The sequence below is a fragment of the Apostichopus japonicus genome, chromosome 21 (assembly GCF_037975245.1).
Source record: "Apostichopus japonicus isolate 1M-3 chromosome 21, ASM3797524v1, whole genome shotgun sequence".
NCBI classification, from domain to species: Eukaryota; Metazoa; Echinodermata; class Holothuroidea; order Aspidochirotida; family Stichopodidae; genus Apostichopus; species Apostichopus japonicus.
In genome coordinates, this window is record NC_092581.1 from 6,328,810 (window position 1) to 6,356,186 (window position 27,377).

The 27,377-nt window shown below is 37.5% G+C and overlaps 1 protein-coding gene across 1 annotated transcript; it reads right to left on the reverse strand.

Moving 5' to 3' along the window:
* LOC139962867 (NXPE family member 3-like) lies at positions 1 to 27,356 on the reverse strand. Its single transcript, XM_071963255.1, has 4 exons — positions 26,978 to 27,356; positions 5,909 to 6,463; positions 4,755 to 4,927; positions 1 to 2,173 (listed from the first exon to the last, which is right to left on the reverse strand). Exons 1-4 carry the CDS (start codon positions 27,173 to 27,175, stop codon positions 1,321 to 1,323), a joined length of 1,779 nt encoding a protein of 592 aa, XP_071819356.1. The 5' UTR covers positions 27,176 to 27,356; the 3' UTR covers positions 1 to 1,320.
* Between the last annotated feature and the right edge of the window lie 21 nt (positions 27,357 to 27,377).

Sequence of the window (27,377 nt, forward strand, 5' to 3'; positions counted from 1 at the left end):
ATAAACGATTAATCTTGACTCTAACAGAAAGCAATCATTTTTCTTCTCAACATTAAAACAGATTCTTACCGTCTTTTCCGATGCCGATGATTTTTGTGTCAAAGGAAATAAAGCTAATGATAAAATTGCTCCTTTTCATACAATGTGTTTTGTTCCTGGTAATATTTTAAAAGGTTTATTAATATTGATTCCATCAAAGTAACTATAATGTTTCCATCAACAGTCACTTATCATAACACGAGATTGCGAGGAACTATAACTGCAGGATGCTATAAGTATAACTGGCTGTCCATGGCAATCTGTATGAAAGATGGTATATTAAGACAAGACAGAATAACGCAGAATATATGTAGTAAATCAGCCAAAACAGCTGTTAATATTTTCTGCAGATAAACAAACACAGGTGTTCTCTTTTATTATCATGCGATCTATGGTAATATGTTAAAAAAAACTTTCAACGAAAAAGTTGAAATATTATAGAATAGCTAACTTGGTGATTTACCATCAGGAGAAAGAATCGATATTAGGAATAATATTAGATTGAATTATGATTAAGGATCTACTTGGTGAAACATTAATTAGAAAACAAACTCTTGATCTCACTTTATAGAGAAAAAAACAAAAATGTAATACGTAAACATGAAATATTGCTTTTGCTAATTGCTTTGTAATTATAAAACAACACTTATTGATAACAGAGAGCGACTCATTTATCTAATTTAGTAACATCTGTACCTTAATATAAGCCGAATCTGGCATAAAATGCGGTTTTTAGCCATTCTGGTGAATTTGGGTTGACAAGAGCTCTCTCTCTCGACCTCCTATAAAGGTTTGCATTAAAACATTATTATCTATCGTCTGTATAACTGCCGTGAAATGAAAGTTTTCGTCCTGAACTTCTACATTGGGTGACAATTCTTAAATACGTGCTATAGGTGGGTACGGGTGAGTATGAGAACAAACATAATCTATTAAGTCACATCTGTGTTGATAACTTTATCAAATAAAGTCGTCTGTTGATATCATTTTTAATGTTATTTTCTATTTGCGTCCGAAATCTGGACTATATATGTATATTTTCAACAAAAAACGCAAAATGCGAAGTCAATGTGAAGAGATGACGAATTAATTGATTTGTGATTATGCAATACAAAACTGACCCAAGTAAGTTGCGACTGCTAGATCGAGATGTTGCACAAGACAGAGCGAACTTTCTCTATTGATCTGGTCATTTCCGACTCCTTAAAAAAATGGTGTGTTAAAAAATCTCATAAATTATGAAAATATTGACAGGTTACGCAGTACTATATAAACCGTACCTTACGTTTCACAAGTATAAGTCATTAAGCGATCGATGTAATTAGAAATGATCGGGGCTTTCGGATGAACATTGTCAGGAAACGGTTGAACTTGAGTAATATCCCATGTGTCGATAAATCCGAATTCTTTATAATCTTTATATAATTCCCTTAAAACAAATTCAAATTGTAGGGCGATCCAGTCACTCGATATGAGTTGGTAGGTCTTCACCGAATAATTTCTTGTATTGGCTCCTTTCATGTAGATTTTAGTTCCTGGTGGGGACCTGGCTAGTAGCCGGTCCAGTGCATCCCGGACAGATTCAAGACGCTTTTTGTAGAAATCCATCCCTGTCATAGTAAAATGGGCCCAATAAGAAAGAAATATAATTGTACCTGGACCTCCCTCTAGTCTGTCAATATCGTTAGCAGCGTAGTGGATACCAGAAATAGGACTAACATTACTACCTTTGGTTGGAAGACCATGAAATTGAAAATGTAATGTAACATTGTTTATTCTGCAACGACAATCCAACCGACTACTATTTCTCGGTGGATCTAAAGGAATCGATTTGCATTTCAGAAACTTTTGGAGAACTTCATAGACCTGACGACTTGTGGAATCACCAAATATTCGAACAGTCTTTCCATTAAGACATTCTAATATATCTTCTTTTGAGAAATGTTTGATCCTGCAGTTCAAAGGATACCAAATATTTTGAAAGAAGTATCCGTTTGTTTTGATTGGTGGAGGACCCTCTGGCTTACAGTATGGTAACATCGATCCTGCTATCTCGGCGTAGTGTGCTGTGGTAGAGTTATCCCTTTGTTGCACTGTTATCAATCCTTTGGAACGGTAAACAAGGCTCTTGGATCTGTTTAAGAGAAATATCGTTGAAAATATTCAGTGCTCAATAGCCGTTTGTTCTAGACAGAAGACAAACTTAGTTTCAGCCAGACGGCTTAAATGCAAAATGGTGCTTTTATTGTGACAATAATTCAAGTAAAGCTTAATTGTATTTCACTTGAGCGGAATTCCTGTAATTATATATTTTAATATATATTAATTATATATTAATCATACATTAGGAGAGTACGGAGTGTGGCCTAATGTCGAGATTTAAATAAAACCTACGTTTAAATTTTTCGAGTAAGTAGCCTATATTAATTCTTATCATTTCCATAATACACAATAGCTCATTATTTTCTTTTTGCCATATTTTTCATTCCTCGTCCCGATTTCGTCCATTAAAATGTATGTACTGTGCCCGCCTCACCCCTTCTGGCTACACGACTGGGAATGACAATACTTTCCAACCCCCCACGAACCCCCCACCAACCCCCCACCAACCCCCCCCCCCCCACCAACCCCCCCCCCCCCCCACCAAGAAATAAAACCAGAATTCATGAAATAAATCATAAAGCTCAACGGATTGGTAATAAAGAGGTAAAATGTGTTACTGAAACCGTTAATTCCTTTTTACTCATAGTTAAGTGTAGGGTATCCAATTAATTGTGCATACTATATGTGACGGCGACGTCATAATCAACAACAAAACCAGAGCGATTAGATATAAGCTTTGATAAACGAAGACGGTTTTGTAGTATGGGTAATGCTTCATTTCGACCCCCATACACTCAGGTAACCTAGTCTGATCAATATTTCTTTTATTTATCTCACCAAGTCTGATTAATATATTTTAATTATCTCACGTGATTTGATTAATAATTTATACTTTATACCTATATACAAAGCTACAGTGAAATATGCGCACAAATAAAGATGCCATGGACCCCAAAAAATATTCTGATTATATAAATTTTATTTATCTCACCTATTCTGATTAATATATATTTTATTATTATCTCACCTATTCTGACCAATATGTTTTATCAATGTCACCTATTCTTTCTTTTTTTTTCTTCTTTTTTTCTCCGTTTATTTCAACTATACATTAATATACAAATAACGTATCCATTCAAAATAAAAATAAAATATAAATTAAATTAAATAAAAATGACCATGCAGTATAATAACGACCATCGTGGCGGATAGAAAAAAAATAAATATCATAAGAACAATTAGAAGTACTATACAATTTATAGAAACACTACAAGAATCCCAGACTTACTACAAAAATATTACAACGAATAGCAGCAAAATATAATAATTGAGGATGCGGAAATTGCGAAATATAAATTTAATGTCACCTATTCTTATTAATACTGTTTTATGGATCTTACCTGTTCTGATTAATCTATATTTTTTATCTCACCTGTCCTGGTTAATATATATTTATTAATGTCACTTATTCTAAGTAATATATTTCTTATCTCACCTATTCTGATTAATGTATCGTTTATTTATCTCATCTATTCTTACTAATATAATTATTATTAATGTTACCTACTTTAAATAATGTATATTTAATTTAAGTCAGAATTCTGATTTATATAAATTATATTTATCTCACTTGTTCTGATTATTATATATTTTGTTTATCTCAAATATTCTTACTTATATTTATTTCATATATTTCCCCTGGTCTGATTAATGGTATCTTGTATATATCTCACCTATTCTGATTAATATATCTTATGTATCTCATCTAGTCTGCTTAATATATATCTATATTTATCTAATCTTGTCTGAATAATATATCTTATTTATCTCTGCATTTATGATTAATATTATAAATTTACGTCACCTTTTCTGAATAATGAATATTTTATTTATATCATCTATTCTGATTGATAATATATTGTATTTATTTCACCTATTCTGATTACTAAATATTGTATTTATCTCACCTATTCTGATTGATAATATATCTTATTTATTTCACCGATTCTGATTACTAAATATTTTATTTATCTCAACTATTCTGATTGATAATATATTTTATTTATCTCACCTATTCTGATTGATAATATATCTTACTTATTTCACTTATTCTGATTACTAAATATTGTATTTGTCTCACCTATTGTGACTGATAATATATCTTATTTATTTCACCTATTCTGATTACTAAATATTTTATTTATCTCAACTATTCTGATTGATAATATATCTTATTTATTTCACCTATTCTGATTGATAATATATCTTATTTATTTCACCTATTCTGATTGATCATATATCTTATTTATTTCACCTATTCTGATTGATAATATATTTTATTTATCTCACCTATTATGATTGGTAATATATTTTATTTATTTCACCTATTCTGATTGATAATATATCTTATTTATTTCACCTATTCTGATTGATAATATATTTTGTTTATATCATCTATTCTTATTGATCATATATTTTATTTATATCACCTATTCTGATTGGTAATATATTTTATTTATATCATCTAGTCTCATTGATAATATATTTTACTTATATCATATATTTTATTTATATCATATATTCTGAGTGATAATATATTTTATTTATATCACCTCTTCAAGATTTCCTCTGCTGTCTGATCTAGTTCTGCCTGCAACAATTTCTGTATAGCGGCTTTATCTGTGGCGTGCGTCTTCCAGTGACTACAGTTTAACAAGTTGTCTTTTGGAGAAGAACAGAACCAAGGGGCGTAGATTTGATTATCACTGAAGTTACAAAAAGGTTTCTGAAAATAAAATAATCATATAGATATCTAAACCAAATAAATTAATCCATACAATACTTTTGTCTTTTAATAGCGCTCAACTTGACAATCCAATATAAATGTCCATTTTCTGCGTCCTGGATTGTCAACACACAATAACATTATTAAGTGGAAGGTAACAGACAGTGCAATTTAAGATTAAAAGTCTAAGGAAATGTAAGTCTATATGGTAAATAACCTCACAGCCCAACCACTCCCACCCCCACCCCACCCCACCCATAAAATGAATCACAACTACCATCTTGATAGTTTGCTGAGATGAGATTGTGAAATGTATTTATTTTAAATGCATTCTGTAATATTTTAGGATGTCATACGTGGACAATGCATTAATCTGTCTTTGTCTTCACTGGCCTCCTTAATCACTGTTTCATTTTGATGAAATCAGGTAGTATGCCTTACCAACATAAAATAATAACTTTTCCCACAAGTTAATTACATATAAAATGCCCAAACCACTGTGTCAACAACAAACAAAACAGTACAAGTTTATAGGTCTACTAATGTATTGAAATTTCTCGAAAATAAGTGTTCTTTGTGGGTTGCAAAAGACCGCATCATTCGCAGTTAAGAACTCGTAATGATACAAAATGTATATCATTTCAATAAATTGAATCCTACCCGCACCCCAATCCCTCCTTTCGCCTTAAACAAAGCTATTTCACGGGCATGTATGAACAATCCAACTTTAAAGGGAAATCAAATTTGTCGGTATACTATTTCATGTTTGACATCATTTATTCATTTCAACAAAGGGAATTAGCTGATATATTATATCTCACCAACGGAACATGTTATGAAGCTGGTCGTTTCACTAACTCAGTATTACATATCTATAATAAATCAAATCAAATTTCGTTATGCTCTAACGTAAGAGGAATGTGGTTTATTTGAAATGATCGATACAGCCTACTTTTTCATAATTTTATGGTATAGTATTACCTCTCTTTCATATATGGTGCAAGTTGTTACCTCTTGATGCATCTTGCCAGTATCATCCTTGGTTTCGAATCCTCCTTTATATAATGCTTTGACACTTCTACCTCCCTTTATAGTTGGAAGAAACAAAGGGATAGCCTCAGCTGGATGGACCAACAAGACTTGTAAGTCAATTTCACCTTCCCATAAAATTCTGAAAATAGCTAAATAAGTTCCATTTTGAAAATCAATGAGATGATCTGCATTTACAGCTGCGTACGGCTTCCCTGAGAATAGTTTAACCCTAAACATGTCACCTCCGTATGACTTTGATCGATTCAGACTGTCCATGGCTTCGATCTTAACAAATACTCTGTCACAAAGATGATACACATTTTTCTTATCAAGGACCGTCACTCTTGTGAAATTGGCATGTGTTATGTTATCAACGGAATAAACTGGCACATTTTGGTCAACTTCTTTGTTCGAGTTATAAAATTTGCTGAACCAAAATCGATCAAGTGAGTTATAGTCACATCTTGTGATATTATCAACATAGCCGTTGACATCTCCTGTAGTCTGTAAGATGAAAAATAAAACAAGAAAAGGAATAGTAAAACAATGACAATTTAATATTTCATTACCCTCTGTTTACTTTACTGCTATGACTGAGTCCTTACATATGTGACAATGTACATAGAATTAACACTTTGCGGGCAAGCCAAACCGTAATTATAAAATGAATGTGTATAGCAATTGGTATAACAGATATATATTGAATAAATAAAGATCAACACACCAGAAAAAATCCTTTTGGGACTCATCAGACAAAGATAGGAATGGAACCTTAGATCTTCGTGACACAGACCTAAGTCCTTATTGGTCACAGTTATTGTACTGGTGTGAATGCGTATTACTGGCTATGTATATCTGTCAATGTATTATTCACGTGTTACAATTAGACAGAGTGCACCTCGGGTGTGTTAATCTGAGGATTATGACTTATTTGGACATTTTGTATATCTACATTTTCTGATGACGTTGTTGGTTGATTTACATATATTGGCAAGACCTAAAATAGTAGGATATCTAACGGAAAGGCACGGTTACGCGAAACGTATATGACTTCCCACTAACACAGTAATTGACATGGGCGGCGATCCTGGGGGGGAAGGGGGGATATATCCCCCCCATGAAAATGGGTGGAGGGGATGTAATACACCATATCCCCCCCACCAAATGCCAGGGATAAGAATATTTTCATGCCTACATTTATGCATCATGGCTTCATTTCTCGCCTACCATAAACGCAGTGCGATCTTTTCAAATAAACCATCTTTATAAAGCAAGAATAGTTGACTGTAGGCTTCACTGGCCCTATAACAACAAAATGTATATATTATTTCCCCACGGTATTGATATAGTACATATATGCACCCTCATAGTATTCATATGGGCCCTATAGTAGGCCTACACACGTACATGTTCCCTCGAATAGCTGAGAATCTCATGTTACCAGGATAATGCTTAATACACGTTTCACCTGGATGCCCTAGCAATCGGTACCTAGGAATGTAACTATGTTTAATTGTGTATTGCATGTGTATAGGCCTATAATAGCCTGAGGCCATTTTCTTCATCGAATAATATAAAAGAGCTCTCGAACATTCTAACGTACCGCCTGAAACAAGATTGACAGGGGCAATTTTCCCAAAATAACACTCGAAATTAAAAAAAAGTATTTTGGATCCTGATTATGAGATATTTCGGACATGATATCCCTATTTTAAAGTTGGGTATATGCCGCTTGGAAACCTTGGGAAGTGCCGTTTCCGGCCATCTAGAGGGTTTGTAAATCTCCAAATTTTCTTGTACGCTTCGCGCCAACTCACGGTGGCGCTACGCTTAGATAGTCAAAAAGGTCATATCCCCCCCACTCGGAAGTACGGATCGCCGCCCATGGTAATTGATACCTAGGCCTAGCTTAAAATATTTCCTGAAATTCGGATCAAATCCGTCCAGAGGAAAACACGCCTTGATTAAAGTCGGCTTTTCTCAAGATTTGAATTTCAAAGCGGCTGACTGGTGGTCGAACGCATAAAACAATCCACAAAAGTGTTTATGTCGTCTGTAACTCAACAAACTGATACATTATTTATTGTGTTTATAAGACAGAGACATAAATCAGCTCAGTGGCGGAGCGTCCATACAGTCAGGGGGAGGATGCCCCCCCGCCCTGACGGACTCAAATGGACTGCTGGCGCCCTTTTCAGCTCTTTACCACTTTTTACTTATTCGCGATTATTGACTTTTTTATTGCGCTCTCATCTACTTATTGACATTTGTCACATTTTGTTGGTGTAATTTGGCGATGACACCTATTTATTCTTCGTTTATCTGCAAATTAGCCAGGCCCGGAAATGCTCATTTCCGGCGATCTAGAGAGTATCTTTACTCAAAAATTGTCTGTACGCTCCGCGCCAACCAGTGGTGGCGCTCCGCTTAGATAGTGTCGAAAGCGCCCCTACAGACCATTCTCGACCCCCCTGACCAATACCCCTAGCTGCGCCACTGATCAGCTTGTGAGTTTCGTGCTAGACAGCTAGTGTTATGTTACGGAATGTGACTCCCGGTACCGTCGTATAGAAGGTACAGAATACTGAACATGCTCCGGACTTGATTAAATGTTGGATCAAATTGTTGCTGTACTATAAAGCAAATTAATTTACATATTTAGAGTAGGAATATTATAGCAGAAGATGAGTTTCATGCTTACCTACTCCCATTTTTCAGGAAGAGTTATGCATGACTTGCTAATTCCAAACTACTGTAGAGAGTATTGTACCTCCCCCCTCCTTCTCCCCTTGTCCCCCCCCCTCCCCATCACTCCTCTTTTCATAGATCTCTTCCACTCTTTTTTCTCCACACCTTTCTGTCTTTGTCCTTCTCCAGTTTATTCCCTACCCCATTCCCTTAATCCTCTCTTTGTCCCTCCACTGTTTATCTCCTACCTCTCCTCTTCCCCTGTTGGTTTCTTTCTTTCTTCTCTCCATCCCTTGTCTACTAATCCCCTTACATCTATCTCTTTGTGTTCACCATGCTCAACCTGTCTGTATTCTGTGCGTGTTTTTGTCCCTTCTGTTACTGTTACTTGTCATTTAGCCTTTGAAGAAGATCCTGCTAGGATCGAAACGTCAGGCCAACTTACTTTTACACATTCTCTTACACAGGCTCTCTAGTGGATAAACAGTTCGCTAACAGTTTTATTTTATTTTCATTTTATTATTAAACCAGACAACAAAACTGCTGTGCGGTTTCGATGATGCTACATGAATAATCTTATATGAATGTGACACCAATTAGGCTGTAGGATATAGCCAGGGTGAAAAACATACTTCAATCCAAGTAGCACAGCAAACAGCACTGAGATATGACAAACAATATTCACATTGGCTGCTGATGACCCAGATGGAAAAGTTGATTGTATTCAGGATTCAGATTGATCTCTACCAAAGACAACAGGCTTCTTATCAGGCCTCGACAAATATGTTTTAAAGTACTCTATTGGCGAACGTGACAAAAAACTACTCCCAAAGCGCAAAATTCACTCGCTACTATGATCCCTGTTCAAGTCTCCATAATACAGATCTACAACATCAATAAGTTTCTGTGAACAAAGGTTAGGCACTTAGGCAGATACGTAGTGCTACGAAATTGCACATTGGAACATTTTGTTTCGGTGTAGTATAAAATTTAAACTTTTTTCCACCAAAAGTAAGTCATAAACAAAGTCAAACATGTCGCAGAATCATAAATAAGCAGCTAGGCTTACTGAGGTGTCTCAAACAATTTAAAAAAAAAACATTTGCAAAAATACCTGCGAAGATAGCTTGGCTTCTGTTACATTATTGCTCCTCTAGTACTAGGCAGGTGTGCGCGAGTCCTAAGCCTATACAGTACCTCATTGCTACTTTGAACCGCTAATCGATTAGCGCGATTTGTACATTTTCCCAATTATTTATCTTGTCTTTTAGCTGCAGATTGGTGCGCTGTTACTCCATTAAACTGCCTAAATAAAAGCGATATTTTACACACTGAAAATCTAAGGTTGAAAGAGCATCTTTCTTCCACACGCAATCGGTGTTGAGTGAAAATCTTTGCAAAAAAATCCTAACAGCAATAACAACAAACTTGTCTCAAAACTCCTTAAATTGTTGTATATTTTTCGAATTATAACTGATGGCATGTAGGAAATGCATTAAGAAATAATTTAGGATATGTTTGGCCACCTTAAATGAATTGGTTTCGGACACGAAACATATTTAACAATTCGTATTGTTAGTTGTCTATCTGCATTATACTCTACTGTGCAGGGATTGCCTGCGCAGAACCAAGCCGTCGTGATATCGACGTTTAATAATTTCTTTAATTGATTGAGATATTAATATATGAACACAACATATGTATGAATGCCTTTAAAACACACTACGTACTTCGTAAGCTCAAACCGTTCCCTAAATTGTTTTTGCTGCATGTTTGTAAATGCTCCAAGTTTGTGAACAATCTCCGCATATGAAAACTTCCCGTACGTAATGCACGTGCAGGTAGCGAACCAATGTACACAGTTAATTCGCATTGAGATCGGTCATTGATACAAATGTAACTAGGCGACAGTTACTTTTCTTAAGCGGCTACTTGTCATTACCCCCAACGTAACCACGACGAAAGTTTTTTACCTGGCAGTGAATCTCGACATTTGCGAAATACGAAGGAAAATTTCCAATAGCACCGCTCTATGTTCAAAGAGTACACCTTTATGCACACCGTGTGTGTAGCGAAATTATGCAGCTTAGCGACACGATGAAGCCTACGGAACTTTGAGCGTGAGTTTTGAATCGATTCTACGGTTGCCCATCAGCTTATTTCTAATTGCCAACAGTATCCTATTCTTCCTATGAGGCGTAACACACATGTTATCTAAAAGGCTGGTCGTTGAGAGATACGGTAAATTATAAAACAAGGTTTCCACAATTTGGCCTCTGCTGACTCCAAATGACCTTTGACCTATAGGCTTCTTGTACTGAAAGTGTCACAACTACATACTAAATATGAGATTGGTCCAATGTTCCCTTCCTGAGATATCGTGTTGACAAGGTTTTTCACAATTTGACCCCTGGTGAGCCCAAATGACCGTTTCTAAAAACAATAGGCGTCTGCTACTCAATGTGGTACACCTACTCACCAGATATGAGATTGGTCCAAGATTCCCTTCTTGAGACATCGTGTTTACAAGCAAGGCGCCGCACACCCGCGCACACCCATCCGAATATGTGACTGCATAGGTTACGATTATCATTGAAACAAAAAACTGCTTCTTCTCGTACAGTGTTTGATGGATTTAGATGAAACTTGGACACAATGATCCTTGGATGGGGGGGGGGGGGGGGCATCAGAGTTGTTAGGGAAATTGGGTCAAAGGTCCATCCAGGGATCAATAAAGGCCATTGTTTGCAAATCTACAAAATGCTCCTCGTCCTACATAATTAAATGGAATAATCAAAGTTCACATATTAATGGTTCATAACATTTGTTCAGGAATTATTTTTGTCAAAGGTCACCTGTACTGTTCAGTTTCAACCATTACCTTTCACAATGTCAAGATTTTTGTTGCCAAAGAAAGTTGACGAGACAGTGGTTGTATTATGGTTGTTTTTAAGCAGCTGTTTATGATGATTGTTCGTTAGTGCAATAAATGTATATTATCTGTCATCAACGGAGGAAACTAACTTTCTTACTGCTTTTTGTTTGTAAATAATTCTGCAAACAGGTGTAATTGGGGTAAAGATTGATTTTTTATGTGACAAATGGAATGACAGTAGAAGTGTTTATGTACTTTTAGCCGCAGGGAAACTCCTTTGACAATATGTTATAGAAGTGATGGGGATAATGAATTACCAGCTCGATTAGCCTGAAACATAGGTTTTGATAGATATTCAGATTTGGAGGATTGCTGTGCTGTTTTTCTCCTGCCATTCATATTTCTTTGTAAGTCTTCAGAGCTGATGCTGAAGTATGAAAGCAGGGAGGAGGAAAAAGTCAGATTTTCCTGGTACTTTTTATTACCTCCCAAATACCAAGTAATATGAGGTACATTCTCTAAACTTAAGAACCAATTAAAGAGATACATGCGATGATAAAGAAATGCAGAGATGGGACAGCACATCAACGTACGTTATACTGGTGTGGTAACGTAGAGATGGGAGAGCACATCGACGTACGTTATACTGGTGTGGTAACGTAGAGATGGGAGAGCACATCGACGTACGTTATACTGGTGTGGTAACGTAGAGATGGGACAGCACATCGACGTACGTTATACTGGTGTGGTAACGTAGAGATGGGAGAGCACATCGACGTACGTTATACTGGTGTGGTAACGTAGAGATGGGAGAGCACATCGACGTACGTTATACTGGTGTGGTAACGTAGAGATGGGACAGCACATCGACGTACGTTATACTGGTGTGGTAACGTAGAGATGGGACAGCACATCAACGTACGTTATACTGGTGTGGTAACGTAGAGATGGGAGAGCACATCGACGTACGTTATACTGGTGTGGTAACGTAGAGATGGGAGAGCACATCGACGTACGTTATACTGGTGTGGTAACGTAGAGATGGGACAGCACATCGACGTACGTTATACTGGTGTGGTAACGTAGAGGTGGGACAGCACATCGACGTACGTTATACTGGTATGGTACCGTAGAGATGGGACATCACATCGACGTACGTTATACTGGTGTGGTAACGTAGAGGTGGGACAGCACATCAACGTACGTTATACTGGTGTGGTAACGTAGAGATGGGAGAGCACATCGACGTACGTTATACTGGTGTGGTAACGTAGAGATGGGACAGCACATCGACGTACGTTATACTGGTGTGGTAACGTAGAGGTGGGGCAGCACATCAACGTACGTTATACTGGTATGGTACCGTAGAGATGGGACAGCACATCGACGTACGTTATACTGGTGTGGTAACGTAGAGATGGGACAGCACATCAACGTACGTTATACTGGTGTGGTAACGTAGAGGTGGGGCAGCACATCAGCGTACGTTATACTGGTGTGGTAACGTAGAGATGGGACAGCACATCGACGTACGTTATACTGGTGTGGTAACGTAGAGATGGGACAGCACATCGACGTACGTTATACTGGTGTGGTAACGTAGAGGTGGGACAGCACATCAACGTACGTTATACTGGTGTGGTAACGTAGAGATAGGACAGAACCTCAACGTACGTTATACTGTTGTGGTAACGTAGAGATGGGACAGCACATCGACGTACGTTATACTGGTGTGGTAACGTAGAGATAGGACAGAACCTCAACGTACGTTATACTGCTGTGGTAACGTAGAGATAGGACAGAACCTCAACGTACGTTATACTGTTGTGGTAACGTAGAGATGGGACAGCACATCAACGTACGTTATACTGGTGTGGTAACGTAGAGATGGGACAGCACATCGACGTACGTTATACTGGTGTGGTAACGTAGAGATAGGACAGAACATCAACGTACGTTATACTGTTGTGGTAACGTAGAGACGGGACAGCACATCGACGTACGTTATACTGGTGTGGTAACGTAGAGATGGGACAGCACATCGACGTACGTTATACTGGTGTGGTAACGTAGAGATCGGACAGCACATCGACGTACGTTATACTGGTATGGTTACGTAGAGACGGGACAGCACATCGACGTACGTTATACTGGTATGGTTACGTAGAGATGGGACAGCACATCGACGTACGTTATACTGGTGTGGTAACGTAGAGATGGGACAGCACATCGACGTACGTTATACTGGTGTGGTAACGTAGAGATGGGACAGCACATCAACGTACGTTATACTGGTGTGGTAACGTAGAGATGGGACAGCACATCGACGTACGTTACACTGGTGTGGTAACGTAGAGATGGGACAGCACATCCACGTACGTTATACTGGTGTGGTAACGTAGAGATGGGACAGCACATCAACGTACGTTATACTGGTGTGGTAACGTTACTTTTTCTTGACAGGACTGATTTTGAACCTCTAGTGTGTGTATTTATAAGTTTTGTTCATGATGATTCATAATAAAATGAAATCCCTGTGTGGAGAAGTATTTTAAAGGATTTAACCTTTGGCCACTAGTGACCTTAAGTGACCTTTGACCTACTTTTCATACACATGCATGAAATTCCCTAACCAGCCCTACAACTTTTTTACAATTTTGACTCCCATCTGTAAATAAACTTTCAAATTGTTGACCGAAGGATATAGATAGGAGTGAAGGATTGAATAAGTGAGTGATAGATACATTCTATAAGCCTGTTCAGCTAAAGATGGACATAATGTCAGTCATCAGGAAATAAATGATTTTGTAAGGCTTAAAATGTTATGTATAGGGTGACAGGGATACTGTCATAAATGACTAGTTAACCGGTACGTAAACAAATGTTTTACATGTTGAATGAATTTTCACAAGAGTATAGTTTGTTCGCTTCCACTGCAGGATGCGACTCCTTGCCTCCTGTGGAAGTGTGAGAGCCCACTTTTTTTCTGATACTAGCAGGAGAAGAGTTTGGAGAAACATGAAATATATGTGAAGGAATAGCTACCCTGGTTACTGCGTGAATACTGCGTGATAACTGATACTAGCAGGAGAAGATGGATCGACCAGCGGGTTCACAATATACTTCTATCAAGGTTTAGAAAAACGGCCCCATCGAGCCATGTGAATAATTTTTAGAAATATGTCAAGGAAAATTGAGAGGCTTAAAGATTTTTTTAAAACATAATATATAAGAATTTCACCAAAAATTAAGGAAGAAATTAATCTGTTATCAAACGCGGTTTTTGTTGTGATTACTGTAGCCTACTGTATGGAGCGTGGGTTATGTCGCAAGCTGCATTTGCGAAGATAACGTCACGTTCTCTTCTGTTCAAAGTATATTTGAATATCCATTTAATATCCGATTAAAAAATCGTTCCTCTGTTAAACGCAACACTAGCGTTCTCATATTTTAAATACATATTTTGAAAATTATTTTCGTTTTGTAAGAGTTACTTGTAAGGGCTACAAGACAATTCTTTTAACAGGTTAGCACTAGGATTATGTTAGGGCTAGATCGGTCCATAAACCGTAGCTTTAGGCCTGAGTACCCGGGTACCCGAACGAACATTCGGGTACGCGAATCGAAAACGCACAAAACGGGTACCCGTTCTCTTGGGAAAAACGGCGTAACTGCTACGCTGTAAGGTATGCATGTGTTGATTAATCAAGGCACGCGAATACGGAAGATAAATTTCATGAAATAAGTTTCTTGTAGTGTAGATGGTTGTTTTAATTACTTACTATTTCAACTTGTAGCCATTCTTAATTATTCTTTTCGTGTGTGGATAAATCATTCAACACCGAAAACGAAAATATTATACCGGTGAAAACTACTCAAAATTGAAACCTTCAATCCATCACAACTGCAACAGTATACTCAAAGTACTACATTCCCATTCAAAACATAGCACTACCTTCCAAACAATTGCCTATTTGCAGCTAATTGAAAGTTGTAAACAAGGCTACGCAAAGTGGGTGTGTGTGTGTTTGTTTTTTGTTCTTTTTCCTTTTAAAACCGATGGTTAGGCATGATTTCCTTATTGACTTAGTGTGGTGTTAGACTACCATGTGGTCGAAGATAGCAATAATTAAAGCATTCCATGGATATTTTAGTTCCAGCTAACTGCGTCACAATTTGAGCGAATAAACAGATGGTTAGGTTAGATTTACTCTTTGTGATTTGAGGCTACCATGTGGTCGAAGATTTTTGGGGATTTTACGCAAACATAGTTTTTGCTCGTGTCTTTGTTGTTATCAAGTAGCTAGCTCTGGTAGTCCATAGCAAGTGCTTTCCTCTAGATGTCATAGTTGTAGCTACTGTATGCGTGCATGCGTAAATATTGAAATTGTCAAAATTATTATTTTCATTCATTTAATTCATAGAAGGAAAGACTTGCAATGACATTTACGGGATGTTAAGATGGACTATATAGACGGGATAACAAAACAAAATCGCAAGTGGGTTTTTGCTAAACGTTTATTCCAAATGTTATCGTTTAGCGATGAATCGCTACACGGTCACAGCCGTAATGTAGTTTTAATTCAAGTTTAGAGCGAAGTTTATTACGGGAATTCCCGTCTTGGCAACTTTTGACATGCGGGATTTCAAATCAAAGTGCGGGAATCGCGCAATCGCGCGGCTAATGCGAATCCAGGATCTTCGTTAAAGAAGCAGTCGGAAGTAATTTTATACAAGTTTTCTTTATTTCATGTGCATCTGCATTATTCTTTATGATACATCAAAACAGGAAATTCAGTTGTTCATATCAGGAGTATCGATTGAAAACGTTTACTTCGGAGGTGTAATGTAATGTGGCATAGTAATCGGCCATTTATCCATGTACATTGTTTGGCTAGTTCTTCATTTTATTTTCAATATTCGGTCCGAAGTTTATTATTGTGGAGACATTCATCGAAAAGAAATCTTTACTCTGATAAATGTTTATGGTCCTAACACAGACGATCCACACTTTCTTGATCTCTTGAGTTCGTCTCTTTCTGATTCTGACAATGATTCTCTCATTTTTGGGGGGCGGGGGAGGGGGGTTTCAATTTCGTTTTCAATTTAGATGTCAACAAACTTCGTGGTAATCCTATGACTTAAGGCACGGGGTTAGTGTACTGAGTCAATGTATACTTTCGATTTGTGTAACATTGCGGGGGAAGGGGAGGGGGGAGAAACCGGCACCAGAAAAAGGTCACTTTGAGTTCGAACATTACGCCAGGTATTAGGTGTAGATTTGACCTTGTTCTCATCTCTCGTCACATCTATAACTTGGTAGCGACAAACAATCTCTCTCCCAGTTTTCAGTCCGATCACGTGGCAGTAAATCTCACACTTAATTTTCATAATAATCAGCGGATCCGGGTTTTCTGGAAATTTGGTAACTCTTTGCTTTTCGATGAGCTCACTAGTCAATTAAAAGATATTATCATCTCGGATAGCCACGACATTCAGGATAGTAATCCGTCTGCGAAATGGGAACTCATTAAATATAAAATACGTTTTATTACTGTGAAATACAGAAAAAGAAAAGCAGTGGAGAGCAATAAACAGAACTCATGAAGGAGATTTGTAAATTACAATGTATTTATTGTAATTTCAATTTACCTGAGGACCTAATAGAATGAAGGGCGCCGGAGCTCAGCTTGTTGCCATTTATGATTATAAGTTAAGTTAAGTTTATCAGTTCTACGTAAAAATAAAAGTACTTTTTTTTTGGAAAACCGCATAAGGTTGGTAAATGTTATCCGCAAATTTCAAATTGTTTCTGGGGATATTATGACAGATGAAGTTAGCATTTTGGAAGAATTAAGATTTTTTTTATCGAGGACTTATACAGTAGTCAGTGTTGTAGGCCATCTTCTTTTTCCCCAGAACCTTTGCTGTCTTAATCCTCTTAGTAGTGAAGACGCCAATGTTTGGCGAGCTTTCAAAGGAGGAATGTAATAATCCTTTATTTGCTTTTGAAGATATAAAATAAGAGCCCTAGGAGTGATGGTTTAATGGCCGAATATTATAGTTTTTTTAGGCATATTAGTTCCAATCTGGTTACGAATTCCCGCAATCTTTCTTACAATCATGGCACCTTGTCGCACGTCAAACAGTCTCGTGGCATCATCGCTCTTCTGCCCAAACCATGCAAGGATCTTGTTTTACTTAAAAACTACCGTCTCATCAGTCTGCTGAATGTAGACTATAACATTTTTTCGAAATCCCTATAGCTTTTAAAATTAAACATGTCATCAATAATTTAATCGATCCGAATCAAACGGGGTTTATTAAGGGTCGCTTCATAGAACATATTCGTTATATTTTATATTTTATATACGATTGGCTACACGGATACCATGTCGATCCCTGGGTGCTAAGTGTTTGTTGATTTTAAGAAAGCGGTTGATAAGTTAGAATGGGGATTAGGTTTTAAAATTCTTAGTTTTTTCAAGTTCAGTAATGACTTTTCTCGCTAGATTCGTACTTTATATCTCACATCTTCTGCTTGCGTGTGTAACAATTCTTTCTCGTGTAATTCGTTCCCCATTTCCAGTGGAGTTAGAGGGTTGCCCATTAAGCCTGGACATTTTTATTTTATGTGCCGAGGTTTTTGCGTAGTTTTGAGTAGTTAAGTTATTAAAGGTATATTACAATTGACAACAATGAAATTCATGTTTTCCAGTCTGCTGATGCCACAACTGTTTCTCTTGAGGGGGAGTGAAGCCTTTTTGGCTGAAATAAATAAATATTTAAGCTTCTTGAGAGTACTTCAGGGCTAAGAGTAAACTGCAACAAAACTTCTATTTATCCCTTGGGTCCTTTTTATAAGAAGAAAACCAAACTTTTTTTGACATGTAATCCTTTAAATGGACAATTGGTCCAATTACTGTGTTGGGTGTTACTTTGAAGAGGGGAGATGATGAAAGTCTTTTCCAGCATAATTTTATTCCCAGGCTCTCACGTCTAAAGGCATTCTTCATATGTGGTCACAGCGCGACCTTACTCCTATTGGTAAGATAACGTTCTTCAAGTCTTTTGCCCTGTCTCAGATGGTGTTTTTTTTTTTTGTTAAGGTCTTCCTAATCCTCCTGTTGTATTTTTGGCAAGTTCTTCCTAATCCCCTTGTTCAGTCTATTAAGAGCCTCGAGTCAATTGTATTCAATTTTATTTGATCAGGCAAGCCAGATAAGGTTAAGCGTAGCACGATGATAAATCCTATTGGGAAAGTGTGCACTCAAACATCCATATAACTTTCTCATTTTTCATGCGAAATACTTCATATTTCTACAAAAACTCTGGGCAGTATTCCTAAGATTATGAATTTCTTTTACAAATTTAAGTTCTACTTACAAGTTGTTAAACGTTCTCTCTGTTTACAGTTCTATTTATCTTATGCGCTGGTGACCTAGTCAAGATTGCTTGCTTATTTGATTATAGAGTTGAACCTGAAGTATGATGCCACTAGTAAAGTACACTTTTCTGATCTCTGTACTGCAACAAGTGTTATTTATCAGGGCCTCCAATCTGCTAGACAGATGCTCTAACCACTTGGCTACGCTCATGTACATGTAGGAGAACAATTGTCACTTTATTAATCAAGGTTAGATGTGGAAATAGACTGTGTGACTACTGCTTTGGTTGGAGGAACATTCACATGCAGTATTTGAACATCAATATCAGTGTACACAGACAGTTGCACAGGTGCAGACTTAAAAGAATTGTCTGGTAGCCCTTAGAAATTACCTTAAAAATCGATAAATAATTTTCAAAATATGTTTTCAAAATATGAGAAAAATGCGCTTGACAGAGAAACGATTTTGTAATAGTTTAGGATGTATATTTCAAATATACTTTGAACAGTAGAAAACGTGACGTCATCTTCGCAAATGCAGATTGCGACATAACCCACGCTCCATAAAGTTCTTACAGTAATCACACACAAAAAACGTTCGAAAACAGATTAATTTCTTCCTTATTTTTGGTGACATTTCTTATAAATTATATATATTTTTTTTTAAATCAATTAAGCCATCATAAATGTAGTGCATCGGTGATTTTGTGTAACACAAGATAAGTTTGAACAGCAGATTCTTCGTTGTTTATACATCGTGTTGTCAAGCTCCAATGCGAGGAATGTTCGCATCTAGGCAACTCTAACGTTTACAATCGGACAGTTCTGCGAAGCCTAAGCTTCTCGGTACTACATTCTGCTCTGACATTGATTCCTCGAAGTTTCATCTTTCGATCTTCCAAATACTTTCCAAGCTTCCTTTTGTTGTCAAGTTGATCCGTGAATTTTATTTCAGCGATGTCAAAGAACAGTTTATGAACTGTAGTTTGAGTGTGAGAGTGTATTATCTGCGACGCTATATACGTACCAACTGGGCATGGTAGGCTGTATACGTACATACGCGATGTGTACGTAATACATTATAATAGGCAATCACCTAGCTGTGCGTGTACATGCGAGAGTGTCTTTGCTGCGGAAATGGGAGTGCTAACTTAAAGTCGCTCGTTTTGCCTATTTGCCTGCACTACGTCATTCAACAAATTGACGCGGGCGAGCAAACGTTGCTTTTGTCGAGAAACTGGTGAATTTGAAAACCAGATTTTTACAAGAAGAAAACGTCGAATGGGGACAATTTTCACATGGTTAGAAAGAGAACAATAATAACAACGAGGATAATGTATTCAAATCTTTTCCTTTAAATGACTGATTAATGATGTTACAGAACATGACACACCCTTAGTATGTCCACAGACAGGACATGTAACCTGTTAAGATACCGACTAGTGTTGCCATAGCACAACGTGTCCCTCTTATACAACGGCAACGTTGTACTCTTACAGTATTAAGCCAACCGACTAGTATTGTTGCATTACAACAGGCCTTGTTAGTGGACACTCATATTATTGTACACTCAACTCTGTCCATGATAGCATGGACCTACAAAACAAAGAATCCAAACAACATGGAGAAGAATCCATCAAGAATGCTATCAGAATAGCACTGGCAGACCTGCTAAGGGAGAAAGTGCAGATGATTGTTGACAGATTGGGAAGTTTGGGAGCATATCAACTATAGGATGCCCAGTATGTCACTGCTGAGGAGCTTTCTGAGGTACTTCTACCAGTCCACGCAAGGAAGCCATCTTCAGGGTATGGCTGATTTAGGTTGGCTACTCACTACTTTTGCAACTTTCAAAATAGGTAGATATGTGCAGTTACTTTACTTTAGCAAAGAAATGAATAAGGGGTGTTTTGAAATATTGGACTGCATTGGTTGCCATCTGTAATTATGCTGTATTTGAACAGTCAAAATATATGGCTTTAATCATACTATCAATCTTAATTAGCAGGTTGAAATATTCAGAGTCCTGTTTGAACAAATAAGTAATGCTGTAACATTATGTCTATAACATAGAGTGCAATTAAATCGCGTGCAAACATTTTCTTCATTACATCTTTAATAAATCCTAATGCATATAAAAGTGTAATTGGTTTCCTAGACCTCTCATTATCTCAAGGTACGTTGTCAGATTTCAGTCCTGACTTAGCCAGTCCTGCTTCAGATAGAGATGATTGGGCTAGAGAATTTCAGGTCCCTTGGAATAATTTCCCTACCCAGTTTATGAAGGTGTGTAAGTCTGGTCACACACCATGACCTAAATGTAGAAGGGATATGATCCTGTGTGATAACATTGAAACATCTACTAACAAAGTAAGTAGGCAACAACTCCATTGTTGCACACGTGATGGTTTCTAAGTATAGTGTTCTTGTTGATGGGTTTGCAATAGGGTCAGAATTTTACTCTTTGATTGGTCAATTGAAAATCGTTTGTACCATCTCAATTGAAAGCCGGCCAGTCTGGATTTTGGTAATCTGATGCCAAACCAGAAACCTCATTTTCTTAAGCCAAAAATGAGAGATAAATATATATGGAGTGTTAACTGGCAGCAAGTATGTATCGATGAAGGGGAAATACAACAGTCTTTAGACGAGAAAGGCAAATTGCTTGTAGAAGAACATGAAAATGTTGTAAGAGATTGAAGAAAGGTTCTGAGTACCTGGCGTCTTGCTACATTCTTCATCGCAAACTGATCAACAAAGAACCTCCAGTAAGCACTTTGGGAAGTTAAGTCTGCATGGCCATTTCTCTTTGAAAAGCCATGGCCACTGCAACATTTTCAACAGTTAGTTGGGAAATCTTAGGATGAAATTCTTGTTGAAATGCAGGACAGAGGGTGAAGAATATTTGATTTCAAGAAAAGTTGTAGCAAAAAAAAGGTGTGCGATCTTGTCTTAGTCTAATTGAGAAAGCTGTAGCAGCCCTTGGCAATGAAAAGCCTAAGACTATAAGACTAGTGCTTCTCATGCCGAAATATCTTGAAGAAGGGACTGACATTTCATTAAAGGTGGGGGCGCTCGTATACTTTAAGTAATAGGGGACTTTGATTTCAGTGGTTTTGTGTGTTACCCATTACTCACATGACTTTTCTGAGTGGTCACCTGATCGTAGCTGTACCTGACTGTGAACGGTATTGTGCGGCAAGCCAGCGACGTAGCCAGGAATTTGAAAGGGGGGGGGAGCACTTTTTGCGATTGATATGGATTATCAAAGTTGTAGGCACGACTATCTGAGCGGAGCGCCACCATCGGTTGACGCGGAGCGTACAACAACACTTTTGGTTTTACAAACCCTCCAGATGGCCGGAAACGGCCCTTCCCTAGTGTTCATTCTGGTTCCCTGGCCTCTTGCTAACTTGAGACACCTCATTCAATATCACTTTTAAACCCAAAAAACAAACGAGTTAAAACAGTACGTAATTCAATAATACATAATGTATTAAAATTAGCAAGTTACACAAGGGCGGCGGAAGCACTTTTAATCTTGGGGGGGGGGGGGGGCACCGACGTCAAAGAGCACTTTGCAGAAATTCGATTGGACTGATGCAGCCTGATATTTAGTACCCTTTATAAATCTTATTGTATTATCTTATTTGCGTATACACATCACTCCATCAACGCCCCCCCCCCCCCCCCCGTCTTAGTAGTCTTACTTTTCAACTTCTGATACTTGTAGATACAAAGATAGGCCAGAAATGTCTTTGATACAACCATAGCCAGTATTTGTCTTTGATACAACTGTAGCTAGTAAATGTTTATCGAAAAGGCTGTTTTGGAACTTGGAACGCCGATCGTGACAACAACAGGCAACAAAGTGCTGCAGCTCTATACATATAAAGTCTGTTAATCAACGATAGGCTTATTTGACTGTGGAATGTTCCCAACTGAAATTTTATCTGCGTAAACGGGTTCTTAACTACATGTGCGGGTAGAGTATTGAATGAAACGGCACGCGATATGAATGACAGCCTAGATGACAGAAGAATAGGTCACCTAATCTTGCTACGTTCATTTCAATAGTTTTTCCTGTCTAGACTCTTAAACTCGTCCAGCAAGCTTATGGATTTGAATTATGGGTGTTTTAATAAAAAAGATAACTTGGCCAAAAAAAGTGCAGGCCCGGGCCTACAGTGCTACATACTGGCTACGCCCCTGATAGTTCTAAATTAGGATTAGATCTCTTACTGAAATATCGCTGACCTAATAAGGTGATCAAGAGTACAAGTTTTATGTAGAAAAGGACACATTTTTAACCTGAGGAAAAGTGGGGGCACTTGCCCCCTGTGCCCCCGGTCCCGCCGCCCTTGAAGGTACATGTACAGAGTAGTCTTACTTTTCAACTTCTGATACTTGTAGATACAAAGATAGTCCAGAAATGTCTTTGATACAACTGTAGCTAGTAAATGTTTAAGTTAGCCTAATAAGAGAAGGCGAGAGCTATCCGACGATTGCCATCTGATGCAAATTTCTCAAGTGTTTTCTCAACTGAAATATTATCTGCGTAATCTGGTTCTTAACTACATGTTATAAAACTGACAAGATCGGATCCTTTAGTCTTTTTCGGCGGGTAGAGTGAATGAAACTATCGTGCTACATACTGGCTACGCCCTTATCATATGATATCAGTATCAGCAGATTTTGCTTCATGTTTAAATTCTTTTACATGTTCTTTTACATAATATATCAGAAAGACAAACATAGTGCTCTTTTACAAGTTTTCCAGTAGGATGATTCTTGTTTATTGTCCAATGTCTGGACTTTAATACATTTGACGAACTTAACTGATGGACAATATAAACTTTCATATTTTGTAATACAGCCAGATATGCAGTGGCCTAAAAACAAATATCGTTATCGCAGTGTATTAGCAGTGTAATAATTATTTATAGGAAGTGCGTATCACGTACGATTGCTAGCTTAGCTTCATAACATGCTGTTCGTGCAACAACTTAGGACGACTCATTGAACGAACGTTGTCGACGTTGTTGTGCATACAGTTCGTGACATTCCATAGAGTGCGGTTAGGTAGGCAATATGTATTTTATAACGCAGTGGCCAACTGTAGGCTTGTAATTGGCTATAAGCTAAATTTAGCTAATTGCATCTGCCAAACTAAGTAAGTAGTTGAATCAGTAGGCGTGAATGTTACTACGATTACAATCGAGTTAACGGAGCTGACGAGTATTCAAGATCAAAAGAGCACTGACAAAATACCATGCTAAAAAACGACAATTTAAAAAAAAAATCGACACTGAAAGGGGGGGAGCGGTCGCTCCCCCTGCTCCCCCTGGCTACGTCCCTGCGGCAAGCTATGGCCGTAAGTGATATACGTTTGTTTACTGTAAGTTGGTCAGTGTTGTGGATATTCAAGTTGATTGGTAGTTAGCACAGTGTTTACGTACGTATTTTACATACAACCCGTTTGCAGTAACACAGTATCGAGATTGTAATTTGAAGCATGAAAGGTTGCTAAACATGGAGGCGTATTCCGGAGAAAGAAAGAGAACGTATCTGAACAGAAGAGATCGACATGTATACAACAGGGGCGGGCACTTTTCCCAGACTTTCGTTAACAGGTCGTGCGACATTCACAAATCATTGGATCTGCAGCTATTTATACATCTGCATCTCCAGATTGAGATCAATTGCTTTCGTCCATTTTGTTCGATAGTAGCTATGACTGTGCAGCAGTCGCTTGGCCACCCTCTAATTCAAGGCGGGCTAGGTTGGGGAAATTCAATCAAGGAGAACATTCAGCTTTGTATTATTGTATATAGGCCTACACGATTTAACAAGCCGGAGTAGTTGCGGATTAACAGCGGGTACAAATATCTGTATCGGTTTATTTATACTGGTGTTCATTTCCGTTGCCAAGAGGGGATATGATATTGAACGTGGGGAGGGTGTGTGTGGGGTTGGGGCGGAGGAGGGTCCCTTTGTAGTGTTCAAACGATGCTACATTTAACGTCTATCTTCTTGTATCACATGTGTATATATATATATATATATATATATATATATATATAAAAACTATCGACACGATCAATCAGTCCTGTCTCTCACCTCCTCTCATGCACTGCTGTATTTCCTGGCAAGATAACAGTTAGGCATAGTAAGGGTCAGAGGTCATCACAACTTAAAGAGTTTTGTGAGTCCCTGTGGTCACTTACATACTGGTAGCAGTAGAGAGAAGAAGCTAATAGATCAGAGACCATAAACATCTTCTGTTGTGTCTTATTTTCCATCATCCTTGAAACATTATACCCTTCCCCTTTGATTGATGTAATAAAGCTGTATTTATGTGGTGCAATATTTTATTCCGGTGTTTAGATTGTATAATCTTGTTGTGTATTTAACAGTATCCCATTGATCTCCATTTTTCTGCCCTTGGTTCTCTTTTCTCTGTATTACAAAGTAAATTTCTTTTAAAAGTTCAATGCCTAAAAAGTAAAATAAATTTATTTTATGCCCAGAACAAGGCCTGTTGCATGTTGAAGGGGACTACACAAGCTTAGGAATATCTGCGTACTGACAATTACTGGGTTGGGTTGGTAAGACATAATTCGGAGTATTAACCGCTGTTACTCATTCAACTTTATTTTTAAGTCATAAACAGTGTATCATGTAATGGCACGCAATATCAGAATTCTGGAGACAAAGATTGGGCTGATTGGTGATTATTTATTTGTGTTGATTGTTTATAGCCCACTTTGCATGGGCTTTCTGCTGTGTTGTGATTGAGTACCATCATAAGGGGTACATGGGAAATACATTGCAGTTGCAATCAGCTTTAATTGCCTTGTGGTTGTAGTCGTCAAAGATCAAGAAAAGTCAATATATTCAATTTATAACCCTCAGACACAGTTTACAGATACAGACAAATACAGATACAAACACATAAAGTCACAGATACAGCAACTGTAAAATTATCATGATTGGAATCTGGTGTATAGCCAACTTTTGTTTCAAGGGGGTCATTGCATATTTTCAACATTATACATGGGTTGTTCTTGCAATGCAGACTAGCATACATTTTCAAATCTTGCAATATTCACATACCACTTGCAGTAATACTGTAAATCTGCAATATAGACTGCTCAGGATAATGTAACCAAAAAAAACCCCTGTAATTTCATTTAAAGTAATTTAAAGTTGTTTTAACAACATGATTATGGACAAAATGTCTTAACTTAATGGATCTTTATACATGAATATCGTTATATATGGATTGTTATATATGGATAGTATATATAGTCCTATATAGACTAAAGTGGTGTCAAAATGTGCGGAAGACATGGGGATAAAGTCATGGAAGAATCTAGTTCATATCTCAAACGGTTCAAAATCCGTCGCAAAATATGTCATAATGCCCCCCCCCCCAGTGCAGTGAGGGTTAAATATGGGTCCTTTAAAGACCCCCATAATACTCCCCCACCGCCACATTGTTACCACATCCAATATATAAGGCTTAATTAACGAACTGGGTTTAAATTTTGAGGTTAATAAGAGGTTTTTTTTTATCTTGTTTATGTGTAAATGTAACTTACGGCATTTTTTCCTTTAAAAATGGACCCCCACTCCCAGTAAAAACCCTTTACAGGGGGTGCGTTCAGGATTTGGGCTTTTTACCCAAGATATTCTTATTCCTTATGAAATTCTGGTCTAGAAAAACCACATGAAATAAATCCTCCTTCCAGGTGATACCTAGCTCATTCATAGCCTGGTCTATAAGACGGTTTCGTGAATAACAAACTGAGCCTATTATAGTGTCCAATGCGGTATAAATAATCGCAGGAGAACTGAAGCCATGCGCACTATAATGACAATCCGTTTTAACATGTACCTCTCTATTAAACACACTCTCAGCCAAACTCATTATTTCCTAATGTTTTGAGAATTATTTTCTAGTAATAGTAATACTAAATAATGTTGAGAAAACCTCGCGGTCCGCAGCAAGCTTGCCTCGTGTGATCGAAGAGCCGTACTTAGCCGTATTTGGTTGTATACTCACATTTATGTGGTTGTAAATCCCATTAACCGTTGCGCTTTTACCATGGTAGTTAGAGACGATACGGAGTTGGTCGTAGCTGACAACTTTATGCGGTGGTTCTATGTTAAACGTATCCGTTTCCTCCCTTGTTTGAAAACCAATACATAGAATAATCAGAAAGATCAGGACTGGCGTAGCCAACCTCAGACACTCCTTCATATTGCAAATATCAAAATTCCCCGCATGAAGTTGACCGTTTATGATAGTAATAACTGCAATTCAAAGTACATGGACGTATAATGCCCATTGGCTTTTCAATGCACTCCTTACATGTGATAAAGATTATCTTTCAAAATACGAGCAGACAAAAGTGGACAATACCGTCAAGTTCGAACCGTTCTGATCAATAGCGCTATATTGG

Excerpts from the sequence above, each read along its gene's own strand:
- LOC139962867 (XM_071963255.1), bottom strand. The coding sequence starts at position 27,175 with ATGAAGGAGTGTCTGAGGTTGGCTACGCCAGTCCTGATCTTTCTGATT. Across the intron at positions 4,928-5,908 it reads GCACCATATATGAAAGAGAG|AAACCTTTTTGTAACTTCAG; the intron begins GTAATACTATAC and ends TTTTATTTTCAG. Across the intron at positions 2,174-4,754 it reads GCAGAGGAAATCTTGAAGAG|ATCCAAGAGCCTTGTTTACC; the intron begins GTGATATAAATA and ends TCTCTTAAACAG.